Genomic DNA, 19,535 nt, shown 5'->3' with positions numbered 1-19,535 from the left:
GATGACATAATTTCTTGCATATTAAGCTAGTTTTTTAAAGTTTTTATTTTTATTTAAAATTTGAAAAATTTAGCAATAAATGTACAAATTTTATCAAATTTCGATGCCGTAAAAATCATTACCCAGTATGACGGATTAGCTTGATAATATTACCTACAAACTTATAACTGGCTTCCTCATGCTATACCAACACTGTTGGTGTTAAAAATATTTTTCGAACAATCACTCATTTTTTTTTAATAAATATTTTTATAATTCAGTTAGGTGTCTGGGGTAAATGCAGCAAAATGCAAATCAATGAAACACCTTGTAAATCTCGTTCCCATGTGCTGGAATATGAATGTTTTTCATCACGCGTTTGTGAACATTGAATTTTCATTCATCCAAACATTTATTTTTATGATTTTAGCTAGGGGAATTTTTCGTAGGAGTAGGATATTAAACCCCTAAATGTATGCAGCATCCTTATTTTCAGTAAAATGTAAAAATTAGTTTTTAAAGACCAAAAATTACTGCATTTGGTGTTTTCATGCGTAACAGTCTTTAAGGCATCGCAAAAATATTAAAAACTATAAATTTTTATACGTGTACATAAGATTTTTCATTAAAAACGAAGTTTTTTGCAAGTTACCCCATTTTCTAAGGAGGGTGATAATCGCATGTTTTTAGAAAATTAAAAATAACTGAAGAAACCAATAATTTTTCTAACTACGCCAATTCGATGTCCCATCACCCTTGAAACTTTTTATGCATAAGGGGTAGAATTAACTGTGAACATAAGTTTTTAAAAAGCTATTGAAGTTGAAAATTTTTGCATGCTACCCCGGTTGACGGTAATGCATGTTAATTAAAAAAAATGTTAAAGTAATTTGTTGTAAGCTGTACTCTTTCCGTAGTTTTTGCATAAGATGTGGAACAACTTAATAAAAAGGAAGAATTACGTTTCAGCAAAAAAAGACATTTGGTAAAATTTCACAAAAAGAAGAGTACGACCATTTTTTTATCGAAAAAGATGTTGGCGGTAACGGTTGCATTTAAGTAAAGTTTTTGAAATTGCTGTCCGAAAGATGATCGAAGAATCCGACAATGGCACATTCGGTAGGACGAAGCGTAAACTTAAACGGTAAGCATTTCCCGGATTGAAAGGAAGACTTGAATAGATGGGCGAAGTGAATTTAAAGAACAAATTGAAATCCATTTAGTTTTACTTAGGTACGGATAAAAAAAATATAAAGTGCAAGAAAATGGATAGAAAAGAAATCTTAGAAGCTCATCCCTCAATAGAAAGAGACAGTAAATATGAAGTATATATTAAATGAAAGAAATGTGTTAAACGTAATGTTTATTTCAAAACCAGGACTTCGATGGGAAGGCGAAGATCCTAATGAATGATGGATAAAAATAAAAATAAAATTGAGTAGTCATGAAACATCGATGGAAAGGCGAAGTTTTTAAAAGAAAAAAAATTCCACATTAAAAAAAAAATATGAAAAAAAAAATTGAAAAAAGGTAGAACGGACTTTGATGGGAGACGAAGTTCTAAAAAAAAATGAACAAAATAATGCGAGTTTTAAAAAAAGGAAAGCTTCTGAGGTTTCTAATTATTCAGAAAAAAAATCAATCTTTGGTAAAAAATGATATTGTACAAACAAAAATTGCATAACAAAAAAACGAATTAAAAAAACAGGAACGGTAAACACTACGAAAGAAAAAAAAAATGAAAAGAGACAAAATAACAGAAAAATGAAAACGTTTGAAAAACGATTATTACGATGATTTTATAGTTCGTATTTATTGAGTAAAAATTTTCAAAATTAAGGCTGCAAGAAGAAAATTAGAAAGAAAAATGATTAAGACACGTTAACGAAAACTCAGAATCCACTAATTTTAATTAAAAAAAAAGTTCGTTCAAAAAAAAAAGGAAATTGCAAAGTATAAAAAAGTTCAAAAGTATAAAAGGAAACGAAAACAAATCAAAGGAAATTTATCAATCAAAAAAAAAAAAATAATGAATTGAAGACGGCGAAGGTAATGGCAAACGAGAAATAGAAAGCTTAATAATTAAAAAAAAAACTAAGAAGAAATTTAAAAAAAAAAGAGTTTAAATTAAAAAATAATCATGCAATGGAAAAGTTATGGGCAAAATAATAAAAACTTAATTGAGTGAAATTTTTAAAAAGTGGGTCTTCAAGAAGATGATTAGAAGAACAAATAATTAAGAAACGATATCGTCAAATTCAGAATCCACATTCTAGAGTTTAATGATTACTGTATGAATCAATGATGAAGTTAATATGACAAAAGAAATTACAAAAAAATATTTAAAAAGGCTTGGAAAATTTGAAAAAAAAATCAAAATAATAATTGAAAAAAAATAGAAAGAAATTTCAAGAAACAAAAAATTTACATAAAACTCTAACAAAGTATAAAAAAAGCTCTAAATCAGAGAAACAAATGAAAACAAATTGAGGAATATTACGAGGAACCATTTATCAAGAAAATAATACGGATGAATTGAAGACGTTGAAGGCAATATCAAAAGTAAAATGGAAAGATAAACAAAAATAAAAACAAAATTTAAATGAAAAAAAATTTGATTTTCAGAGTGAAATATCTTTGATTTCAAATCCTGGAAAGAAAAAGTGCCACGAAAACAGTTATTCAAAAAATAAACAATTAAGTAACTGTTGGGTTACGAGAATCCTAATTACAACTCTGTGTTCGAATGCTCGGAGTTCAGGAAGACAGAGAAGGACGAAACTGTTAACATCTCCAGAAGCTACAGATGATCGATGCAACAAGCTGTTGAAACTGGGCCATAATGAACTGTTTATTGTAACAAAATCTTGCCAAAATCACCATTTTGTATTATATCCATTAATTTTTAGTATTAAGTCGAATAGCCATTGGTGCAGAAGATAAATTATTTTGCTCGTTAAATATTATGTTGTAGTTTTCGTAATAAATGTTAAATTGTAGTGTTGCATTTCCTTAAAGAACGTTGTGTTCAATAAATTGTGCTAAAACCTAAATCGTGTTGTGAAATAAACTCTGTAACTTACCAAAATAAGTGTTTGATTGGAATCTGGAACCCACAAGGAACGCCGAGGAACACCACCATACTCCAACCAAGGAACCCAACCCCACCTAAGGAATCCCAAACATCGGAAATTGGTCATACAGTCCACCCAAGGTACCCCATCTCCCCAACATTTTGGTCCATCCGAACCGGATCAACCAGCACAACCCATAAAGCACCGCCTAGAAGCACAATTTTAATCGCCATTGCCCCCGGAGCCAAGCAAGAAGATTCAGAAAACCCGCAAAAATCATCTCACAACCCACGTCGCTCACCATTAGTCACCAACTCACAACTTTGTTGGTAGACTTGCACCTTGTGAAACAGAAGGCTCAGCTATCGCCGTTTATCACAAGAAAAACGTTGCGTTTAGCATTTCTTCTGTGGATGTCTTCTGGATCTTCGGAATAGCAACACTCACTTCCCCCAAATTGTGGCCCGAATCTTCCAGAGCAGCGTACAGCAGAAGGATAAACCAGTCACAGCCGAAATACTGGTTTCTCAGGTAAACTTTATGAACAGTTTATGTCCAGCCGAAGTTTTGGTTTTGTTGTTTATTACACCATACCTGTTTCCTTCTATTTGGTAAACAACCCGCTGTGAGAATTGGATCTCACTCAACCCAATACGCTGCCCCACGATCACTACAACAACCTCAACATCCCACGAGCCTCACTACTACTTGGACATCGGCATTCGGCTTGAAGAGGTACCAATACCACCGAGACATCAGTGACGTCGCATAAATAATCATCCACTGATCACCAATCATCATCATCCGGTCATCACTGATTGAAATTAGTGGTGACGTCACTCCATCTTGGCTTCGAACAATATTTTCCGCATGAAGTATCACCACATAATCAATCAATCGCAACCGCGATTAAACACTACACCACCGCAGTAATTTTCACCGCACCCGCTTCATGAGGAATACTGGATTGGGTGATTAATGAGGCCATAATCACTATCCACGGTATTCAATTTTCGAAGCCGCCATTGTAGTTGCTGCGCAGTTCAAGTTCAAGGTCGGCACAGCTACTTGAGCTTCAAATATGCAACCTTGAGCTTACCTGGAATCAGCTGTGTTGCAGTATCTCATGTGCAGGATTCAAATGGTTCACCTACTGCACTAAATAACTGTCGTCACTTGGCCAAAAATCGCGCGGTCACCAGCGAACTACCCGGAGGACAACACTTCTGTTTCGGTGAGTGAAATTCAGCGAACTACTTTAGTATATGAACCAGCCGAAGCTGGACCCGCATGAAACTACATATATATTTTCCCGTCTCACGAACACACTGATACTCATAACGGTATTTGATTGAGTTTGAATCATCGCATTTGGATATCGATTCGATTGATACAAGGGGCCTTCTGATGCACTTTCGTTATCAAGTGCATTTTGAAATTTCGTACACCGTTCAACAAAAATTGGATTCAAAATATTTTGAAAATTGAATCCGCGGAACGAGTTTTTCGGTCAGTTGGTCTGAGGCACCCCAATAATAAGGCGCGCAATTATATTCATTGAACGAAATCTGCGGCTAGGAATTCATACCTGTAAAGGTGTTCAGCTTTAGTTTCTGTCAAGTAAGTTAAGCTTTACAGTGTATGTTCCTTGCCGAAGCTTTGACGGAATTTGATTACTACATCGCATATTTCCTTGTCGCGTATCCTGAAATTGATCTGATCTGAGGGCAAATTATTACAACCGCTTGTATACGGAGAGGCACACCCACGTGTGAAGGCAACGCACGCGTATTAACCGCTAGGTCGTTCGGAATTCGGAGTTCGATACCTGTAGAGGAGTGCAACTTAAGGTTTCTTAAAGTAAGTTAAGCTCTACAGTGTATGTTCCTTGCCGAAGCTAGTTCAAAGTGCGAATACTCACCTGTTATTTTACTACCATACATCACCGTGAATCATCTTTTCAACGAGAACCATGGCTACCTCCGGCGCAACCTCTTCTGCTAAAAATCCACCGCTGAGGAATCTTCAAACCAGGTTGAAGGCATTACTTGAAATGTTTAAAAACTTAACCACGTTTGCGAACACATTGGGCGAGGTAACATCAGTTCAACAGATTCAGGTCAGGTTGGAAAAATTGAACGAACTCTGGGATAAGGTCAACGATGCTATCATGGATGTTGAAATGCATGATGAGTATCAAACGAAGGAAGGCAACTGCCCAGGCATAAGGTCGGACTTCACCACGCGCTTCTACGATGTTAAGGCGAGCATGTTGGACCGGATCAAGGAGCTGGAAGGAAATGCTGCGAATACTAGTGTCTTGCAGTCCACCCGTATCATGGATTCATCCATTCAGCCAGTGACGGAACATGTGAGGTTACCCCAAATACGTCTGCAGACATTCGACGGCAACATTGACCAGTGGCTGAGTTTCCGAGATCTTTTCCTGTCGCTGATCCATTCAAAGGTGGACTTACCGGATGTGGAAAAATTCCACTACCTCAAGGGATGTCTAGCTGGAGAAGCTAGATCGCTCATCGACCCCTTGGCATTGACGAGGGCCAACTACTCCATCGCTTGGGACACTTTGATGTCAAGATACAACGACAGCAAGGTTTTAAAACGTCGTCAGGTTGGAAATTTGTTCAAACTTCCGAAAGTTTCCAAAGAATCGTCATCGGAGATCCAGGTGTTGCTCGAAGGTTTTGAACGTGTTGTGCAAACCTTAGACCAACTAGTGAAACCTGAAGACTACAAGGATTTACTGCTGTTGGAAGTATTGTGTTCCAGACTAGACCCCGTCACGCGTCGTGCTTGGGAAGAGCATAGCGCGCTCCAGAGCCAGGATACCGTAAAGGATCTTACGCAGTTCCTGCAAACGAGAGTCAAAATTCTTGCCTCACTGCCATCCAAATCACACGATCCCAAGCCGGAGCTGTCACAGTTACCCAAAAAGAATGTCGTCCCCAGAACCAGCTATAGCGCAACTCAATCATCACAAGGATCTTGTATTGCTTGTCCAGATTCGCATCTCCTCTACACGTGTCCAGCGTTTTCGAGACTGAATGCCTCCGCTCGTGATAAGCTACTGAGACAACACTCGCTATGCCGCAATTGTTTCCGGCGTGGCCATCAAGCTTCGGAATGCAGATCAATGCAGGTGTGTCGGAAATGCAGGGGAAAGCACCATACTCTAGTGTGCTTCCGAGAAGATAACGCAGGATACAGCAATACGCGAATGGTACCACCCCCCAGAAGTAGTCAACCAGCTGCTCTCCAACCGAATACTTCAACAGAAACAGTTTCTTCAAATGTTGCAAGGAGCCGTTCCTCAACTATTATTCTCGCTACAGCAGTCGTTTTAGTGGAAGACGACACCGGCAAGACCTTTCATGCAAGGGCATTATTAGATTCAGGGTCAGAGTGCAACTTCATGACAGAGAGGCTCTGTCAGCAAATGAAGATTTCAAGAAGACGTTCGAACATCTCAGTTTTGGGAATCGGCAAGGCGAATACCACTGTGAAGTACCAGATTTCAGCAGTTGTCAAGTCGCGAATATCGGGTTTTGCGAGGAAGATGGAGTTTTTACTTTTACCAGCGGTTACTGCAGATCTGCCTACTACCAGCGTGACGTTTTCATCGTGGAAGTTCCCACAGGGTGTGGAACTAGCAGATCCAGTATTTTTCCAATCCAAATCAGTGGATTTGGTATTCGGCATTCAACATTTCTTCTCCTTCTTTCAAACCGACAACAAAATCCCGCTAGGCAGAGGGCTACCAATGCTGATAGATTCGGTATTTGGTTGGTTGGTCACCGGTGCAGTCGAACATCAGGATTCATCACCACACATCGTTTGTAATACGGCATCTACAGTAAATCTCGACGAACTTCTCACCAGGTTTTGGTCGTGTGAGGAGATAGGGTCTCCGAACACATTTTCCCCGGAAGAACAACGCTGCGAGGAGCAGTTTGTTCGCACAATCCATAGGAGTTCTGATGGACGATATACTGTTGGCTTACCGAAAAACGACCAGGTGCTTTTGACGATGGGCGAGTCGCGAGGCATTGCACTTCAGCGACTGAGTGGCTTGGAACGCAGATTGGTGAGGCATCCAGATTTGCGGAGTCAGTACAACGAATTCATGGAGGAGTACATACAGCTAGGGCACATGCGCAGGGTGCATGTGGGCCCGGAAAAACGTTGCTATCTACCACACCATCCAGTCATCAAACAGGCCAGCACAACCACGAAGGTTCGAGTGGTGTTTGACGCATCATGCAAGAGCAGCACCAGTATTTCCCTGAACGATACACTCTTGGCAGGACCCGTTATCCAGGGCGAGCTTCGAGCTCTCATCATGCGTTGCCGCACGAAACAAATTATGATTGTCGCGGACATCGAAAAAATGTTCAGACAGATCGGAATCGATGAAGAAGACATACCGCTTCAAAGCATTCTGTGGAGGAAGAATCCATCGGAGGAGGCGAAGACCTATGAACTGACTACCGTCACATACGGAACAAAACCGGCACCGTTTCTTGCCACCAGAACCTTGAAACAGTTGGCCACAGATGAACAGGAAAGATTTCCTAATGGAGCCAAAGCTATTATGGAGGACGTCTACATGGACGACGTTATAACCGGTACAGATAAAGCAAGCGCAGCCTCGAAACTATGTGAGGAATTAATCAATCTAACGAGGAGTGGAGGGTTCCGACTGCGAAAATTTGCTTCGAATTCAACGACAGCCTTGCGCGTAATAGAAGAGGAAGACATAGCGCTGCCGCATAGTAACGAGATACAGCTCGACCCAGACCCTGCAGTCAAAACCCTAGGTCTTGTTTGGCAACCTCGGACAGACATTTTGCGATTTAACTTTACCATTCTGCAGATATCAGAAAACGAAAGGTTAACCAAGCGGAAAATACTGTCGGCAATCGCAATGTTGTTTGATCCTCTTGGATTAGTCGGAGCAGTAACCACTACCGCAAAGATATTTATGCAGAGGTTGTGGAAATTGAACGAGAAGGGTGAAAGACTCGACTGGGATCAACCAGTACCAGTTGAAGTAGAAAAAGAATGGCGTTATTTCCACCAGCAGCTTCATTTCATGAACAATTTGAAGATTCAACGTTGTGCAGTCATCCCAAATTCGGTACGTATGGAGCTACATTTCTTTTCGGATGCATCGGAGAAGGCATACGGCGCCTGCGTGTATATCAAAAGCATCGACACTCAAGGAAGAAGCTTCGTACATCTACTAGCATCGAAATCGAAGGTCGCGCCGTTGAAATGCCAGTCGATACCAAGGTTGGAGCTATGCGGAGCCCTTCTGTCAGCCGAATTATCCTTCAAGGTTCGAGATGCGTTGAAGACCCAGATGGATATACACTTTTGGACGGATTCAACTTGCGTTCTACAATGGTTGAAGGCGATTCCAACTACATGGACAACGTTCGTGGCAAATCGTGTAGCGAAAATCCAAACAGCAACGGAGAACTGTGTTTGGAGACACGTTCCTGGCATACAGAATCCTGCAGATTTGATTTCCCGTGGATTATATCCAGACCAGATCCAGGACAGCAATCTATGGTGGAATGGTCCCGAATGGCTACTACAGAATCATTACCCGAACCAGCCAAGTAGCTTTAGCACCGAAGGAGTAAATACAGAAGTACGAAATGTAACAGCGAACCTGGCAACTAGTCAAAATGATTTCGGAATGGATTATGTAAACAAATTTTCGTCATTTACTAAACTTGTCCGATGTACTGCGTACTGGATGCGTCTAATGCGAATCTTGAAGAAATCGGAACCAAATCCAAGAAGTCTTTTAACTGTGGTAGAACTTCGGGAGGCCGAATACGCCATAATACGACGAATACAGAAGGAGACATTTTCCGAAGAATGGAAGTGTTTAGCTGAGGGAAAGGATGTGCATCGGAATTCGCCGCTGCGGTGGTTCGTTCCTCAAATATCTTCAGAAAACCTTATTCGAGTTGGTGGCCGATTAGGAAAATCAGAGGAGTCGGAAGATACCAAGCACCCAATAGTGCTACCTGCAAAACACCCTTTTACAAAGCTCTTATACGAGTACTACCATCAAAAGCTTATGCACGCTGGATCACAGTTGTTACTAAGCTCAGTTCGCCTGAAGTATTGGCCACTTGGAGGTCGTAACGTTCCACGCCAGATCATACATAATTGTAAACAATGTTTCCGCTCAAAGCCAAATCCTATTCAACAATTTATGGGTGAGCTGCCGTCAGATCGTGTTACGAAATCAAGACCGTTTATGAAGACCGGAGTTGACTATTTTGGCCCAGTGTACTTGCGTTTGGCACCAAGACGACCAGCAACAAAGGCTTACGTAGCTGTTTTCATCTGCCTTTGTACCAAGGCAGTGCACCTTGAATTAGTTTCGGACCTTTCGACAGAACGGTTCCTCCAAGCACTACGCCGATTTATTGGGAGAAGAGGATACTGTGCCGACATTTATTCGGACAATGGGACCAATTTTGTGGGAGCCCGTAACTTCCTGCGGGAATTACTGGAGATCATTCGCAACAGCCAACATCAAGAAAGGGTATCCAAGGAGTGCGTCAACAATCACATTCAATGGCATTTCATCCCCCCAGCAGCTCCTCACTTTGGAGGCCTTTGGGAAGCTGCGGTTCGATCGGCCAAGAAGCATCTCCTGAAGGTTCTTGGAGAAAATGCTGTTTCCTTTGAAGAAATGACCACGTTGCTGGTCCAGGTAGAAAACTGTTTAAACTCAAGGCCCATCACCGCATTAACCGATGATCCAGGAAACCTTCAACCTCTTACTCCAGGCCATTTTTTAATTGGCGAAGCATTCCAACAACTACCGGACAGAGACTTCCGAGAAGTGCCAATGAATCGTCTTAACCAGAGTCAAGTGCTCCAGAAAAAGCTTCAGCACTTTTGGGATAGATGGAGAGTAGAGTATCTCACGCAACTGCAAGGACGATACAAAAGATGGAGGTCTCCTGTTGAGATATCCGTTGGCATGCTGTTCATCATTAAGGACGACAACCTTCCACCCTCCCGTTGGAAAATGGGACGCATTGAGAAGCTGCATCCAGGATCAGACGGTGTTGTGAGAGTAGTTACTCTGAAGACTGCTGCAGGACCTTCTACGCGACCGGTCGAAAAACTTTGCCTGTTGCCAGATGCATTTCAGCCCAACGAAGACCGACAAATACCCTCTGAGAACCAAACAGATCAGTGCCCCCCCTCGTGTTCGTGAGATCCCCTTTCTTATCTTTTCAGAAACGCGAGCGGTTTCAGGATGGGCGAGGATGTTGGGTTACGAGAATCCTAATTACAACTCTGTGTTCGAATGCTCGGAGTTCAGGAAGACAGAGAAGGACGAAACTGTTAACATCTCCAGAAGCTACAGATGATCGATGCAACAAGCTGTTGAAACTGGGCCATAATGAACTGTTTATTGTAACAAAATCTTGCCAAAATCACCATTTTGTATTATATCCATTAATTTTTAGTATTAAGTCGAATAGCCATTGGTGCAGAAGATAAATTATTTTGCTCGTTAAATATTATGTTGTAGTTTTCGTAATAAATGTTAAATTGTAGTGTTGCATTTCCTTAAAGAACGTTGTGTTTAATAAATTGTGCTAAAACCTAAATCGTGTTGTGAAATAAACTCTGTAACTTACCAAAATAAGTGTTTGATTGGAATCTGGAACCCACAAGGAACGCCGAGGAACACCACCATACTCCAACCAAGGAACCCAACCCCACCTAAGGAATCCCAAACATCGGAAATTGGTCATACAGTCCACCCAAGGTACCCCAGCTCCCCAACAGTAACATAATAGCATAAGAAATGTAAAAAACGAAGATAATAACGAAGAACTCATAATAATTATATTGATTGAGTTTAAATTTGTTAAATTCAGGCAACAAGATGGAGATTATAGCAGAAATTATTAGGAATGAATGAATGATAAAGATGATATGGCAAATAGTAACAAAATTGTGAAGATTTTAAAAAAATTGAAAGAAATTTTGATCTGAAACAAAGTGAGTATTTAAAAATTGTAATTGAAAGCTTAATAAAATCAAATTTTAAAAAAAGAAATTAAACTTGTTCTTAACGGTTAAAATTTGAATAATTCCAAATCCTGGAAAGTATAAGTTCTACAAAAAAAAATTAAAAAATATTAAGTGACAAAATAATAGAAACTTAATTGAGATGAAGTTTTAAAATTGAGGCTTCAAGAAGAAGATTGGAAAAGAAATAATGTACATACGATGTCGTAAAATTCATATGTCATGATATGGCCAAAATTAGAAAAACGTTTTATGAAGGCTCTGAAAATTTGAAAGTAATTTCAATTTGAAAAAAAGGATTTAAGAAAATTAAGTAAAAATAAAATGCTTGAAAAGTTTAAAAAATAGCTCTAAGGATTAAAAGCAAATGAAAAACTGAGAAATATATAACGAGGAACAAATTATCAAAAGCAAAACGAGTGATTTGAGGACTATGAACGCAATATCAAAAGGGGAATGGAAAGGTTAGCTGGAATCCAAAATATTTTTTGAAGATTAAAAAAAGAAAATGGAATTTAAACTTACAAAAAAATAGTTGCTTAAGAGTCAATATCTCAAAACAAAAATTGGATTAAAGAATAATTTATTACTTGTAAAATTTCGACGAAAAGACGAAGCTCTTAAAAAAGAATTAAACTGTATGATTAGGAATCAGAAACGAAAGAAAAGACAAAGGTAAGAAGTATGTATATTGCCTAGTAAATAGAAATTTATTATTAGAATTTGAAAGTGTGGACACAAAATTTAAGAGATTCATTATATTCACAATACGATATAAAGATGTCTATGGTATAAAGCATGGATCATCAGAAATCTGGACGCACTGTTTATTATACCATAGCGCTCCTAGTTGTCGGATCTGGAATTGTTTGACAGTACTTTGTTTGGAAATGTTTCCTCTATCAGTGCTGAAAATTTCATTACGATTCGTTTAGTTCCAAAAAAGTTACACGTGATAGAAGCCGCGAGACGAAAATTAATTTTGGACACCCACGTTCAAAAGCCCGATGTGGTCGGGTTCAAAAATCGCGAAATCTGATTTGAGAAGGCTTTCTGACCAAAAATTTTACAAAGCCACTGGTCGGAGTGATGTCCCCATCAAGTTCAAATTCGTTTTTGCCAATAACTTTGCAGAGAAGTGTTTGATCTGGCAAGATATTTGGAGCTGCGGCCGAAAAACCCTGTTTTTTTTTGTGAAAAACAAGACCATGGACTCCGAAATGTACAAGGAGGAGTGCCTGAAAAATGTTTTTTTCCTTTTGTTAGATCTCACAAAGAACCAGTAAAGTTTTTGCTAGATTTAGCTAGATTTAGCCAGCTGCCACTACAGCGAAGAGGTACTACAGTGGTATCAGGCCAACTGGTGGATTTTGTCAAAAAAGACGTCAACCCACCCAACTGCCCTCAATTCCGCCCTATCGAAAAATTTTGAGCAATTGTTAATCAGAAGATGAAGAAGAATGGTAAGACGACTCGGGATGCAACAGAGATGAAGAAATTGTGGAACAAAATGGCCGCTGGGGCAATGAATGGCCGCTGAGGTAAGTGAATAGGGTGTCCAAACTTAGATGAGTGGTTCTCGACGAAAAGTACGAAAATTCATCAAAACAACATCTGAATAATTTTTTCATTATTTTTCCTTAAAAGTAAAAACCCTACAATTTGAGCACAAAACATTTTTATTTCTTTTACATAGCTCCGAGATAAACCCTTTTTAATGCGTCCAGATTTGTAGTGATTTGTGCTTTATGTACGGCAAAGTTCAATTCATATAGTGAAGATTCAATATTTCTGACATCGTTGTAGAAAATTATTTAAAATAGTTTTTCAACCTATTGAATATTATGTTTATTGTTTTTATGCAAAAAAAAAAACATTTCTGAAAATTCTTATAAGCAGTCTCTCATATCATCAAAGTCGAAGAGTAGGGGCGAAGGAGATTGTAGGATATAGATGAACCATATCAGAACTGAATAGAAAAAATGGTTAAACAATGTGATCAATATTGTGATCAAATTTAATACTATTTGTTGAGTGTGTAAAAGGCCTTTTTAGAAAGAGTAAAAAGAAAAAAAAAGATGAAAAATGAATGTTCGTGAAAGAGTCAGTCGATTAACGAATTTTGGCGGTAACGGTTGCATTTAAGTAAAGTTTTTGAAATTGCTGTCCGAAAGATGATCGAAGAATCCGATCAATGTAGAATCATACAATGTACTCTTAAAAGAGTTCGTATGGTATCCCTAGTTTAGTCCATACTTAAGCTTTAGTTTTTTCAACACATGGCGGATCAAATGCGAGGATTCTAGATTTTCACTTGCCATGAGTGTGCTACTGTTAGAGGTATAACTCAAATGTTATGCAAAAATGAAACTGTACCGTAAACTAAGGGAACATTGATCACTTTTTTAATTCATTTTCTAATATTTTTGAAGCGGTTGCTTTTTTGTAACACTTATTTCAAAACACTTACTGCGATAAGAACCCGATCAGGAGAGCATATCAAAATAATAACTCGAACATATCTCACCAAGATATTTACATCTGATTCAGTTATAATTAAGTACTCCAAATTTTCGATTTAATGTTTCTCCAATCCGAATTATATCTTATTCTGATTGACAGACTTGAATGGGGTTTAGCCCATATTCAATGATCAAGATTTTTTTCGGATTGTCCCAAAATAAAAATGATTATATCTTATTTTGATAAACGTACAACTTTTTATGAAACACGGACATCGAAGCCAACGGCCCAAACCGTACGTTTATGAGTAATTTCACTCAACAGATTCATAAAATTTAATCCAAGTTTCGGGAAACCAAAAATGGGGCATGGTTTTAGCAAATAATGTGGTTTATTGACATCCCACTAGAAAATTTTCTCGTAGCACTCATATCTTGATAAGTTATAATTTTGATAGGTTTTGTTCTGTCCAATATCAAACTATGCTATCTGAATGAGATATAATCTTGAAAGGAGCATATCTAAAATTAATATAATTTAGCTATGATTGCAAAGATTTTTTGATATAATTTGAGTTATTTTAACATCCTACGAGTACTGAATAATAACTCATTTAGATAGGAAAAAATTAGTATCAAAATATCTCTTCTTGATATAATTTAGTTTTTCTCTCCTTATCGGGAAGTATAAAGCATGATCATTTATAGCAGAATATTTAAACGACATTTGTGACTGCAACTAAATGATTGTTACAAAACCAGATTTCATGTTTCAGGGTATCTTCGGACACTATGGTTTTAACGTATCTCAACATCTTCAAAATTATTGTTTTGATGCCAATAAACAAAAAAGACTTAAAACATAAATACATATCAGTTTTTTTTGTTTGGACTCAATTGAATTTTTCAACGTTTTCTTTCAAAAACAATTGACAATGACAATGTTGCGGCATACATTTAGGGGCAAAAATTATAAACATTTCTCAATATTTGTTGGTTACAATACAAATACAAATGAAATTTTACCATCATGCAATAATTACCTTGGTCCTCCAACTGTCCCTTTGATCTTATTCTTATTGAAACATAACCATTTGATAGGGTTTTTAGCCATTTTTTCTATACAGGCTTTCTCATAGAAAATGTTCGTTTTTTTTAAATATCCAAAAATTATCATAAAATGACCATAAAATAGCTCTTAAACTATATCTAAGGTGGCGAAGGTACAAAACGCGACATGAATCATGACATTCAATTTAGGTAATATGTATATTGTTAGAAGAATGGAATATGTAGGGTAAGTGTTCCTAATTTGGCATGTGTGCCTAATGTCAACATACCGTTCGATTTTGACTGTTTTTGACCTTATTTTTTAATTATCATAATTATAAAAAATATGATAATGTAACGGATCATGTGAACTTTAATTTTACAAACAAATTAGTTTTCTAATTCACAGAATTTTTCGTAAAATCCGGATTGTTTCAAAGTATGTCAAAATTGAATGGAATTGTTAGCAAATTTCTTAAAAAACACCTATTTAGAAATGGAAGATAAAAGCTGAATTTTTCATCCGATTTTTTTGAAATTTTTCGTCGGGTTGTTTTTTATCATGATTTGAGTAATAAGAATGTTAGAATCATGATTTTATCGTGTAAAAACTAAAAAAAGCTTATGTCCACAATTAGGAACACTATTTTCAATGTGTTCCTAATTATGGACATAGTCAATGTTTCCCAAACTATATCAAAGTCATAGAATGTATTTGAAATAAATTTGGTTGGTTGAATTGTTTTTTAACTTACTTTTCAACGATCTGTTAAAATCAACTGTTTTGAGTTAATTAAACATGATTTTTTTTTTTACTTCAGTGTATCTCAAAGCTTTAAAGTTGAGAAAATATTTTCGCCAGGTTGTAAAGAACGCACCCTACGCGACAGGAAAGGAAACTATCAAGTTACAGAGAGCTTCTCAACGAGAACAGAATCGAAAAGAAAAATTTAAAAAAAATTATAATAAAATACGTTGTGTACCGCCACCTGGGGCATCATGCAACACTTTTCCATTTCAATGGCTTCTTAAAACCTTATATTCACAGATAATCATACCGCTTGTACATCAAAAGTTTTAAGGTTATTGGGACATCAAATAAACTCAGTCAGAAAAATAAATGGCTTCACCAGTTATTTTTAAATTTTCAAAACAAGCGATTTTCACCCTATTAAGTAAAAGGGGTAAATTGCAAAAACCTTTGTTTTGAATGAAAAATTAAATGAAAAAGTGTGAAAAGTAATATTTTTTTATATATTTGTGATTAAGCACGATCGGCTGTTTTTTTTTATTTTGTACGAATTAAATTCGATATTTTTTTGGTCGAAGATTTTTTTAAAAAGAAACCATAAGGGTGCTGTATACATTTAGGGATAAAAAATACAACAACAAAATTTAAAACGATATTCCAGCATATTGAAACAAGATTTAAACTGTGAATCATTGATTTGCATGACGATGCATGCAGACTGCTATCGGAATTTTAAAAATATTTATTTAAACAAAATTAAATGATTGTCCAAAAATATTTATAGACCATCAGTGTTGATATAGGATAATAAAACCAATATAAAGTGTGTAGGTGATAAGCCAATCCGTCATACTGTGTAAAGTTTTTTACGATATCAAAAAATGTAAAAATTTCGATTTTTCTAATTTTCTATGAGAATCAAAAATTTCAAGAAACTATCTCACGATGTGAGAAACTATGGCATCATCGTTTTGTTCCCATTAAATGTTAATTTTATTATATTATTCTCAAACAAAATTTAAATAAGTGTTGTGATACACGAATGTTGCATCTAACCATGCTGTTGCATGATGCTCTGTTTGATTGTATCTTATTTGTATCCATTACAATGAATTTTCTATTTTTGAAATATAATAAATTGGAAAAGATAAAGTTTGGACTTAAATAAGCTCAACATCCACTAGTTCCTTGAAAACTAGCGTAAAGGAATATTGTGTAGGATTTAAATAGTCCTTATTTCTCTATTCATATTCCAAAAACGTTGTAAAATTCATAAAATGGTGAGATTTGAGATTGTTCTCATTAAAGTATTAAAAAACAGACCCATATGCAAAATCAGGAAAAAATATTGGGTACGCGGATACATTTTTCCTCATATGTTAACATTAGGAACACCCATATGTTAACATTAGGAACAATTAGTGCCAAATTAGGAACATTGACACACTTTATAAAACATGAAATTTTTTGTAAATTAAAGCTTGAAATGGTTATTTTAAACCATAACAGAGTTCAGAAAAAAAATTGGAACTTAGTTACCAAAAATTTGTACATCTAAGAAATAATGATTCGGCCTACTAATATGAAAGCTAAAAACCTCTTACATAATATAGCGAAATTAGGCTCACTTACCCTATATGTTTATGTAAAATCAATTTTAGGTAGCCAAAAAGAGACGATAACTAAACAAATCTCAACAGGTAAATTTTTCTCGATGTTTTAATAGCGTGCTCAAGCATCAGTTTTCTGAAACCTGATGGAACTATGTTACCTAAGGCTGACTTTTAGTCTGCTAATTCATAAATTTTACCTAAGGCGCTAACAAAAACGAACGCGTATCAGTTGAGTTCAATCATTAAGAAATCTCTCGTAGTGCTAATATTACCGGAAGTGCTTTATTCAATATTACAGTGGTACAGTGTTTGGCGTGTGTACTTAGCAACAAAAATGGCTACATCCTTGTGCTCCGGACAGTATGAACTATCTCAGCCGCAACTTGACAACACCAAAGAGCTCATTTACGTGAGGTTGACCGATTCAGCATTGCGAGCGATTGAGGAGTTCCAACGGAATAAACATAAAACTGGCCTTAAACCCTCGATTAAAATCATGCCCAATGGAGAGGGATGTCTTTCTTTCCCCGATCACACAGATGGTTCTCAACAGTTTAACTTCGCGATTACCAATTCAGATGAACCGATGGAGTGTATTCAGCAAGGCCAAAATGAGCAAATCACCAGCGTTGGGCACATTAAACAGAAGATGAGAATCAAGGCGAATGACGATGTCTACGAAACGACAAAGAACCGCATGGCTGCTTTTGAAGAGGTGCAGAAAAACAAATGTATTCGTGAGATCCGTCCAGATCAAAAAGACATTGGACGGAAGATTAAAGTGAAAACGCCAGCTATTCTGCCACCTTCATCCTTACCCAAACCGCCAACAGCCGAAACTGTGAAAAAGAACGAATCGTTATCGATGAACCAGATCAGGAAGCCTCAAGTTTTGCAACCCAGGCCGGTGTTCCAGCAAACAAATCAAGGACCACCAAAGCAGCAACAAACACAGCCCAAAGTTGAAAAACCAACTAATGGACAGAAGCAGAAAGAAAAACGTCTCATCACGGAAATAATGAAACGAACCATAAGGGAGCGACTGATTCACCTTCTTGCAGTGCGACCTTTCAAAAAACCGGAACTGGTTTTTAAAATTCGGCAAGATGGTGCCCGGAAACAAGAATTGGATTGTCTCCTGCAGGTTGTTATGTCCATCGCCAGCCTACGTGACAACGCATATCATTTGAACCGAAACGCCTGGAACGATGTCCGTGAGGATTGGCCATTCTACTCTGAACAGGATCGACAACTGGTAAAGGCGCGAAAACCGCAAACTATGGCACCTCCAGCTAGCAGCTCCGACAGTGGTTCATCTTCCGATAAAAGTCCAACTAAAAAAACCGGTGATGATAAAGCCCTGATGATCGGTTGCAAAAAACCTGCTGAAGCCGAAAACAGTGACTACGTTTTGCCAAACGCGAAAAGGGCTCGCGTCAGCCACTACAAGAAACCTAATTGTTCAGACGCCAAAAAAGAATCCAGCGGCAGTTCTAGCATTCCGAAATCGGAAGACAGTAGTGACAATTCGGCTGATTTCAAAAAACCGCTGATGATCCAAAAAAATAGGAAAAGTGAGCCGATTGTAATCAATAAAGCAAAGAGCAACACAAACATCACAGCAACCACTAAAAAGCAACCCAACGACAAAAGGAAGAGTACTCCATCGGCTAGCAACGAATCGAAGAAAGCAGCAAAACCGGATAGTTCAACGACAGATTACACAAAACAGTTTACCAAGGTAACTACTCTAGTTGAGCGGCGTCGATATAAGGAAGCATTCGAAAAACAGATCAAAGAATACAACACGTTACTGGGGATCGTTAACGCAGTGACCCACAAATTTGATCAACTAGAACAAGAGATGGAGCAACAAAAGAACAATCCAAAGCGCCGCAACGAAATAAAACAGCAAATTCTGAACCAATACAAGGAAAATATCGAGTGTGAGAAGTTCCAGAAAACTAAATTGCAGCTCCAGTATTTGCATCAAAAGTTGTCACACATCAAGAAGATGGTGAGAGACTTTGATCAGGATTTTCGTTCCGGGGCAGCAGTTTGAAAACGCGGAACCGGATATCGAGAAAACTATGTCAAAAACGTCTTGGCTTTTTTAGTTAAGTTAAGAAAATAACTATGATTCCCTTGTCCGAATTACATGTTCCTTAAATTGACAATTTGTATTAAACAAAGAATTTAGTTATACCTAATTGAAAAAATGTAGAATGTTAATAAATAATTTATGCTACGAATGAAAATGGTTATATTTATTTGGGAACATCCATAAATGACGTAGCCTTTTTTTAAGGTTTTTATACGCCCCCCTCCCCCCTCGTAGCATTTCGTCACAAAGTCATAGACCCCCCTAGATAATAACGTAGCTTTAATAAACCCCCCCCCCCCTCCCCTATTTTAAAAAATCGATTTTTAATTTTTACTTTTATTATCAGCATTTTGCATGAATAATAATAAAAAAAAACAAAAAAAAGGAAAGAAGTTTAAAGAA

General features: G+C 37.3%; 2 protein-coding genes across 2 annotated transcripts; both read left to right on the top strand.

Annotated features, from left to right (window-relative positions):
* Window positions 1–5,025: 5,025 nt before the first annotated feature.
* Window positions 5,026–10,326, top strand: LOC129737937 (uncharacterized). Its single transcript, XM_055729107.1, has one exon. It carries the CDS (start codon window positions 5,026–5,028, stop codon window positions 10,324–10,326), a length of 5,301 nt encoding a protein of 1,766 aa, XP_055585082.1.
* A 7,037-nt stretch (window positions 10,327–17,363) lies between these two features.
* LOC129737936 (RNA polymerase II elongation factor Ell-like) lies at window positions 17,364–19,091 on the top strand. Its single transcript, XM_055729106.1, has one exon. The coding sequence runs from the start codon at window positions 17,364–17,366 to the stop codon at window positions 19,089–19,091; it is 1,728 nt and encodes a 575-aa protein (XP_055585081.1).
* Window positions 19,092–19,535: the final 444 nt, after the last annotated feature.

Source organism: Uranotaenia lowii, chromosome 1, assembly GCF_029784155.1.
Source record: "Uranotaenia lowii strain MFRU-FL chromosome 1, ASM2978415v1, whole genome shotgun sequence".
Lineage (NCBI taxonomy): Eukaryota > Metazoa > Arthropoda > Insecta > Diptera > Culicidae > Uranotaenia > Uranotaenia lowii.
This window is presented reverse-complemented; position numbering and strand designations above follow the sequence as displayed.